We start from the raw sequence: 8736 nt of genomic DNA, 5'->3' as shown, positions 1-8736 counted from the left end.
CGCCATGAGGCAGCGGCACATGTTGGCATAGGCCACAGAGAAGTTGGGCTCTGAAATGGCCTTCTCAAAAATGAGGTCAATGACCCCTTTGAGGCGTTCCTCAGTGTCAATGGCCAGCTGCGTCACTTGCTTCATCAGCTGCTGGAACATCTGGGGTGTCAGCTTATTCAGGATGGAGCGCACCCTGCGGAATAGGTCCTGGAGGAAGAGGAGACAAGAGTTCCAGTGACGGTCTCAGAACAGGCTGTTCGGAGGGACAGGAGAGAGTGGTGGGGACTTAGGCATGACAGATGCTACTGATAAGGACAAAAAGAAGCAAAGAGGGCACTGATGGCAGACCTGGGGAAGAAATGGAGAGAGATCAAAAGCAGGACTCGCCAGTACCTGGGTTTTGCTGCCATCAGCATCCTCTTCCCCTCGGTCCTTATCAGCTGCCGTCCGCTTGCTGCTGGGTTTCCAGGCTTTCTCTGCTTTGTTCAGTTTTATATCTTCGGTCATTAACACTGTGGCAATGATCTTGCGTGGTTCTTTTCGGGGGCCCTGCTGAGAGCGCCGGGGTCCCAGGCCAGCCTGCTAAGCAAGGGATGAAGACAAGAGGGGACATGGAACTAGTGAGCACAATATGTGATACCACTACTACAAGCCTCCAGGGCAAACCCCTCCCCACCAGCACTGAGACACAAGTGAGTCATTCACTCCCACTCCTTACCCACCTGCTCCTTTACCCAGCCCCACTCACCGGCCCTCGGGGCAGCTCCCCACCTGGCCCACCCCTGGGGGGCCCACGGGTGCTAAGGGCTGGCCGGCCAAGGTTGGCAAAGGATGGAGTGAAGTCTGGGCCACAATTTATGCCTTGTAGTCTAGTGGGGTCCAGTGGTCGCAGTGGTGTTTTATTGGCCTGCAAAGAGGACAGGAAAAGGTCTCAGAAGCAGGCTAGAGCAGTTGACTACTCTTTCAGGACCTCAGGCTCCTCCCCAATCCATCCAGCACAAACTTATCATCCCCTCCCTGACTCAAGCCACTAACCTTGTCCAGCACCACATCACTGATATGGGGCAATCCCTCTGGCTTCTGCATACTGGCAAAGATGAACTGAAAACCAAGCAGGAACTCACGGTCGTAACGTTTTTTCTCCTCTAGGTTTAGAGGCTTCCACTGATCTGCGAGGAAAAGAGAATGAAGCAATCATACTGTCTTCTGTGGCCCTAATAAGAAAACTCAAGTCATTCTCAACCCTTTCTTCAGCATACCTGACTTATATTCATACTTCTGTTCCCCGGGCTGGATGTTCTCAGCATTGTGAATTTTGTCTTCCTTTGAGTCCCAGGTCTCATCTGCTTCCTCAGGACGTGGGGGCACACCACTGCCGTCAGACTCTGGGCCTGGATTGCTGCCTGCAGGAGGCTGATTTTCCACCTCTGGTACTGCCAGGTTTGCCTAGAACAATAGAACACCAGTTTTGGTTGCACAATGACCACTGTTCCACACCTCAACTTGGCCCTCTCCCCTCCCGTTTTCTGCTCCCTTACCTCCTTGAAGGCATCCAGAAGGTCTCCAACAGCCTCCTTCTTATTTAGCTCCTTAATTTTCCGTCTCCTCTTTGGCACAGATACTGCCACTAATTTTTAAAAATAAATAAAAGCATGGGTCTTTGCCAATAATTTAAGGAGTACCCTTAATCCCTGAGAAATAAAAAGCAGCCAAAGTACAGTATTTCCCCTTTGCATCACCGTCTTTAGGCTTAAAAGTCCTTAATCTAGTTCTTAGATTCCATTGCAGGGCCTCTATGACCCAGAAACATGGCAAAAACGGGAGGTCATCAAGGAGGGTAAGGAACCACATCCCCTAGCCTACCCTACCTCTACCACCCAACCAAACCTTACCTTGAGTGGCCGCTGCTGCCTCCAGATTCTGAGACAAGTTGGCTGGAACAGGGGTGCTCTCTGGGGGGAGCAGATCCTCTCCTCCCTTCTCACTCTCAGCTTCTCCTGCTTCTCCTTCTTCCTCCTCCTCTTCTTCTTCTTCCATTTCCTCCTCCTGAGCAGGGGAAGTAGCTGAAGGAGCCATAGCTGGAGTGGCAGAGGGGATGGTGGGGGGCGCCACTGATGCTGTCACCTCCTTGGCCTGCTCCTCTGGCTCACTGACTGGGCTTAAGTCCATAGCTGGTGGCGAGGGGGCTCCGTTGAGCAGTTCCTCAGGTTGGGCAGTTGGAGCAATGGGCACAGGGGATTCGGAGGGGCAAGCTGGGGGAAGAGCAAGCTCTGGGCTTGACTCCACCTCTGGTTCCAGATCTTCAGATGGGACCATGCCATTAGGCTCATGAATTTCCACTGTGTGAGATGCCAGAGGAGTGGAAGCCTGGAGAGGACTGGAAGAGAATTCAGATTCTGGAACCGGTTTGCTAAGTGTCACTTCTACTTCCAGTATGGGTTCGGCGAGAGGAGTGGGTTCTGGAGAGAGGCGATATGGCTCCCCAGTTTCACGGGAGATGGGGGTTGATTCTTCTACAGACATTTGTATAGTTGCCATAGTGTCCCCAGGAATAGAGAGGACTGCGAGATTAGGCTCAGACCCTGGTTCCAAGACTGGGGATGGTGATGGGGTCGGAGAAGGTGACGAAGGCTGGGATTCTGAAGGGCTGTGCTCTGGGCCAGGCAGCCCTGGCCGGTCAGCAATGATTGCTCCCTGTGACCGGTCATCTGCACCATAGGAAGGAAGAATAAGCAACTAAAGGCAAGTGCTTCACTGCTGCTGTTCCTCCCCATCCTCCAGCCAAGGCATTTCTAACTTAACACTCCCACGTCGTCATCTCCCACCTAAGCTATACTTCCACTTTCATCCAAAACCCAATTCACCCTCAAAATCCTACGACCTGAAATCTAAGTCATCCTTCTCTGGTACCCAGTTCAAGTCACTCCACCACCTCAGCAATGAGGTGACAGCAAACTGTCAACATTCCCTTTCCCCGTAAAAGCTCCATCCCACCTGCTTACTTACCTGGCCGGACAATGACAGCAACCTGGGGCGTCTCCCCATTAGCTTGAGGCTCCAGACCGCCTCCCGTCTGCAGGACACAAAGGGTTACCAAGTTTGCACTGAAGAGTCCCACAACCCTTCTTTACTAGAGCCATTTCTACTTTAGCTCTGCCTAGAAATCCAGGAAAGCAGGGAAATAAATCCCTTAGTTGAAAGAAAAGATCCAGAGACTTGGGAGTCCAGGGCAGAACAGACATCCCAGTCAGGGTATCGCTCAAAAAGCAGACAGTACCTGGGGAGGGGTGGGTGTGGAGGCAGTGCGGGCCCCAGACATGATCTCCTCTGTGATATCCTTTCCTCCTTGGTTTGGATCTCGAATTCGGATCTGGGGAAAGAAAGTTATGTATGAGTGGGAAGCAGGAAGAGCCCACCTGTCCACCCTGCCCCACTCTTAAGACTCTGGGCCAACTCCCCACCCCACACTGGGAAGCAGGTAGGTAGGTGCCAGAAACCCCTTGAGTTCCACTTTCAGCCCATCTGGCTGCTCTTGTAGTCCCTGCCCTAGCTCCCACCCTTAAGAGACCCTTGACCTCACAGAGCAGCCCTGTACATCACAATGCCCCTCCCTCCCTCATCCCTACCCTACCAGCAGTCCCCAAGTCAGAGGCTGCACACCCTGGGGCCCAAGACCCCCATCTAGCACCCAATCGGCTCACTTGTGGCTAGTGTGCCTGATCTCTGGGGGCAGGGCCCAGATCCAGTAGGTGGAGCCAGGGTGACTCAGCGGCTTCCCCAGCTCTGGCACCCTATTCTGGGCACCACGCCCAGGGCTTGAGGACTGAGCAGAGGCGGAGGCCTTGAGAGCTTCCAGGACTGGGGGGGGCCGGGTGGGGATGGGGGCTGGGGCCACAGAAAACAAACCATTTCCAAGGCAAGCCACCAGAAACCCAAAAGCAAGCATAGTTCTTCCAACCTCCCAGCACCCAGGTCTCGCAGGAACTTCCTCGCTAGCCACTTCAGTCTTCCCATGACCTGCTTCTATGCTGAGATCTTAGTATCTTACAAAGAACCTGAGCCCTCCACAGACCCCATTCTCTGCCCACTCTCAGCTCCTTCCTCCTCAAGTCACTGTTCTTTCCAGCACAATGTCCCAGCAGCATCTGACCTTGATTTTCTCCCCTTCCCAGATGTCCCGGAGCCCCTCGCTGCTACTCACCGTCTTACGTTCCCTCTTGGGAGCAAGCTGGGGTGGCTGGTTCATCAAAACTGGGGCGGGGGCCACACCAGTGGGAAACTGCTGCACCCCTTGGGCTGGATAGTAGGCGCCAGCTTGGGGGAGGGGGACGGAGAAGAATGGTGGTAGCGTCAGGGCCCAACCATATCCTAATGCCTGCTTGACACCTCCCACCCCAAAACCTCTCAACACCCACAGCCGGCCCCTTGCCCTGCCCTGCCCTCCTCCCCCAGGGAATCAGGTGTCTGTCAAAGCTGGGGAACCAGTCTGAACTGCGTTTACAAGAATTCCTAACACTGACACACACACACACACACTCCTCATAGGCAGGCACTCTCTACCCACCACACACCAGCAACCAAGAGGACTTATGTCTGTCCTTCTACCATGCAAGTTACTCTCATGTATGTACCCCACCCACTATCAACGTGTACACACATACTCTGAACCTGAAACAGAACCAGGTCTTTGGCTGGGAATGAAAGAGATTTGACAACCCTGTTCCATTTAACTTGAGTCCAGTTCCTGTCTCCAGCCCTTTACAAAGGGGCAAAGAAACAAAGTAACATTATGAGCTAGGCTCAAGATGAAGAAAAATTAATTCCTTAAAGCAAACTATGTCCAAAGTGGGGTGCGTTTTTTTTTTTCCCCTTAAATATATATGCATTTTTTTTAGATGGAGTCTCACTCTGTTGTCTAGGCTGGAATATAGTAGCACAATCTTGGTTCACTGCAACCTCCACGTCCCAGGTTCAAGTGATCCTCCTGCCTCAGCCTCCCGAATAGTGGGGATAACAAGACTGCACCACCACGCCCGACTAATTTTTGTATTTTTAGTTGAGACGGGGCCAGGCGTGGTGGCTCACGCCTATAATCTCAGCACTCTGGGAGGCCGAGGCAGGTGGATCACTTGAGGCCAGGAGTTCGAGAACAGCCTGGTCAACATGATGAAACACTGTCTCTACTAAAAATACAAAAGTCAGCTGGGTGTGGTGGCACACGCCTGTAATCCCAGCTGCTTGGGAGGCTGAGGCAGGAGAATCACTTGAACTTGGGAGGTGGAGGCTGCAGAAAGCCAAGATTGTGCCACTACACTCCAGCCTGGGTGACAGAGTGAGACTCTGTCTCAAAAAGAAAATAAAAATAACAATAAAATTTAGTAGAAACGGGGTTCCACTATGTTGGCCAGGCTGGTCTCAACTCCTGACCTCAAGTGATCAACCTGCCTCAGCCTCCCAAAGTGCTGGGATTACAGGCATGGGCCACCGCGCTCAGCTCCGCCTTGCCTCCCAAAGTGCTGGGATTACAGGCAAGATCCCTCGCCCGGTCAGGGCGCATTCTTTAACTTCATCCCTAAATTCCACTTGTTTGTTTTTGACAAGCACGAGTGTATTTGTTTAAATTTTGCAAACATATAAACAAAAACATATGTGTATGAGAGATTCATACTCAAAACTCTTCCTGATAGGTGATCAAAACACTTGGAAACCACTGCCATAAAGAACAGACTAATCCTTTCCTAGAATATAAATAAAAAATAGCTACAAAACCCTCCCAAATTTGCATTACATGGGCTCTCAACCATGGAAGAAATGTCACAGGGAAAGCCTACTAACAGGCTCTCAGGCTGATGCCTGATCCTACATTCCCTGATGTAGGGAAGACCCTAAACTCTCCTGGCAATAGAATCACATTTTCTCCCCACAATCAACACCAGTTAAATATTAAGCACCAATCCCTACCACCTATTAACCTTATCATTTTTAGACCAAAAGCCAAGCCTGGGAAGGGTCTTCTGCTTTAGAAATCAGCAGATGAGTTTAGATGCTCCCTTGGGCTTGATCTCACCTCCGACTCCCTCCCCTGCTTACCGTAGGTCCCAAATTCTGTAGGGCTTGCACCTGGATAGAAGCCTGGGGCTCCTGGCTGCACAGGGTACTGCTGTGTCGGGACAACATATGTGGAACGCCCCTGGTGGGGGAGGGGGAGAGAAGGAGTTGAGGGAGCTATGAGTTCCATATCAGACTCCAAAAAGAATGTAGGTCAAGACAAGCCAAGCCAACTCTTGGCAATGACCAGAAGTAAGTCCCACCTCTGGAAAAGGAATGGAACTGGAGGGTCAGGGTGAAGGAAGTGAGAAGTGTATGGGTCTGTGGCTTCTAGGCTCCAAGCCCCCAGCCTCACCTGTCCAGGGATGTAGTAGGCCCCCTGGGAGGCTGGGTAGGAGATCTGGGAAGGGATCATCATTACTTGGGATCCAGCAGGGTAGACATGGGCAGCTGGGCCAGGGCGGGCAGGGGCTGCGCTCTGCACTCGGGAGGCTGCACTGCTCGGGGGCTGGGCCCGGCTAGGGTAGAAGTGCTGTCAGGAGGGAGGAAAGCAGTTGGCATTGTAAAGAGGAGGAAGTGGACAAAAAATAGCCACTCCACAATATCTCTACAGCCTGGAAAGAAGTACTGTGGCCTTCAGAACATGGAGACCAATCCTTCCAAGATCACTTGACCAAATGGTTATGCAGCTTCTTGAACACACACACGCCCTCCAAATTCAGATGTACAGTTTGCACCCTGTATAGATTTACTCTCTCACTGCCATGCATACGCATGTCACCTGTACCAAACTACCCCTCTGCAGAGGCTTCCTAACACCCAGATGCATCATGCCTAAGTAAGGCCCTTTCGGGCAACATACCCCCAGCATGCACTGCTTCACCAGCATGTAATGTGGAGCTAACCATAACATGCAACAGCCTCCCAGTCCCCAGATGCGCGCTCTTCAAGATGTAGCCCCTAACATGCATCACTCGGCCTCCAACTGAGAACCTGGACACCAAACAAGTCACCACCCTGAAGACCCCCATTCCCTGTGTCTAGCCCCTGACTAGAGTGGAGGGTAAGGATGAGACCAGGAGACCGTCCAGGGTTAGGAAAGGGGTATTACCTGCAGAGACCTGAATCCTCCCTGAGAGCACATGGGGACAGGAAAGAAGAGAATTATCCCCAAGGTGATGGCGGGGAGAGGGAATGAAGGCAATAGGACAGGACAAGAATCCTCCCACTTAGTAAGGAAGAAGTTGCGGAACAGAGAAAGGCAAGGACCAGCTGGAGTGTTTACCTCACCACAGTCCAAAGAGAAAGCAGAGAGAGCAATAGAGCAATGGCAGCCTCCGGTAAAAGGAGCAAATAGGAAAGCAAGAGTTGGCAGCAGGGCCCAATGCACTGCCCCCAATTCTCAGATGCACTAGGATCCCAGTAACGCCACCCTCATTGACAACATACTATCCAAGGGACCAGCCACCATAAGTAATCAACAGGGCAAGGCGCAGAGCCGCATAAAAGAACACAGAGGATTAAGGCCAGGTACGGGGCCTCCAGTTTCCATCTTAGGCCTAAATTGGCCAAAGCTTTCCACTGCTCCCACCCAGGTCCCCTACTCCCCTCCCCACAGCCCCTCACCTGGCGGGGCTGAGAAGGCGTGTTCATTTGTGTCGCTTGTGGCGTACTGAACACCACCGGCGCTGTCTGCCCCGGGGGAAACGCTGGCTGAAGAGGGGAGACCAGAGTTCAGCAAGAGGGGAAGCCCAGGTGGGGCAGAAACCCAAGCTGGTGAAATAAGGGGAGCAGATCTGCGGCAAGAGCCTTAACAATCCACATACCCCCTCCCCGTGACAGCCCCCGGGGACAGCCCAGGGGCCCTGTCTCAATTTGGCAGCAGGCGGCTGCACTTTGCCCTGACACAGATGGGGGTAGGAAAATCCAGAGGCTGAAACCTGTTCCTGCCCGACTGCCTGGTCTCCCCCACCCCCACCCCTGCTAATTCCTCCCTAATTACCTGTGGGAGTCCGGGGGATGGGGCGGGTGGGGGGCCTGTGGACTGTGGAGCTTTGTTCATTTCATTTGGTGCCACATCAGGGTCCCCCCAGCACCTGTTGGGAAAGAGTGGCGCTCAGGAAGAGGAAGGGACCCAAGCTTAAGGCAAATGGGGCGGTGGAAGGGTTGATGCAAGGCTGGGTCCCATACGGAGTACCAGAGATGCCAAGAGGGTGAAGCAGAAAAGACAGAGCCTGTCCCCACCAACACGCTGTCAATCCCGCATCACTTCCAACCAACCCCTGGTCTACTCAAACAGTCCCCTCACTCACCCCCTCGATTAAGAATAAGTCCACGGTGCGGCCTACAGGTTCTGGGCATCCGAGGGCCTGGGGTTGGGAGGTGAGGGGTATCAACCTGGCTCCGCGGGGCCCAAGACCAACCAGACCGGAAATTCCAGGTCTCGCTGGCACCAGGCTCCCGGATCACGAACGGAGCTAGCTGTTTCGGCCGTGGTGTCCCCACCCCCCACCCGGGGACACCGGGTTCGGGCCTGGCCCAGGGGCACACAAGATACGCCTGCCGCCAGGGAACCCGCACTGGGCCAGAAGCTAGGCCTGCCGCCGCCCAGGAGTGTAGGCCAGGAAGGGCGGGAGTCAGGCCCTAAAAGGCCAGGCGGGCGGCGGCCGTCGAGGAGCCGGTTTCAAGCAAGTGAGG

At 53.4% G+C, this 8736-nt stretch overlaps 1 protein-coding gene across 1 annotated transcript in view; it reads right to left on the bottom strand.

Annotated features, from left to right (window-relative positions):
- The window catches only part of EIF4G1 (eukaryotic translation initiation factor 4 gamma, 1), a 21085-nt gene extending 12349 nt beyond the window's left edge, over positions 1-8736 (bottom strand). The window contains exons 1-16 of the mRNA XM_011945832.1: positions 8352-8736; positions 8042-8135; positions 7666-7752; positions 7151-7171; positions 6395-6571; positions 6082-6181; positions 4193-4305; positions 3269-3361; positions 2998-3064; positions 1884-2699; positions 1530-1618; positions 1251-1437; positions 1027-1160; positions 740-898; positions 385-573; positions 7-198 (exon numbers count right to left, since the gene is read on the bottom strand). Coding sequence (XP_011801222.1) covers positions 7-198; positions 385-573; positions 740-898; positions 1027-1160; positions 1251-1437; positions 1530-1618; positions 1884-2699; positions 2998-3064; positions 3269-3361; positions 4193-4305; positions 6082-6181; positions 6395-6571; positions 7151-7171; positions 7666-7752; positions 8042-8101 — 2484 coding nt within the window. The 5' untranslated portion in view covers positions 8102-8135; positions 8352-8736. The remainder of the gene's footprint in view (positions 1-6; positions 199-384; positions 574-739; positions 899-1026; positions 1161-1250; positions 1438-1529; positions 1619-1883; positions 2700-2997; positions 3065-3268; positions 3362-4192; positions 4306-6081; positions 6182-6394; positions 6572-7150; positions 7172-7665; positions 7753-8041; positions 8136-8351) is intronic.

The sequence above is a fragment of the Colobus angolensis genome, unplaced genomic scaffold (assembly GCF_000951035.1).
Source record: "Colobus angolensis palliatus isolate OR3802 unplaced genomic scaffold, Cang.pa_1.0 Scaffold245, whole genome shotgun sequence".
NCBI lineage: Eukaryota > Metazoa > Chordata > Mammalia > Primates > Cercopithecidae > Colobus > Colobus angolensis.
This window is presented reverse-complemented; position numbering and strand designations above follow the sequence as displayed.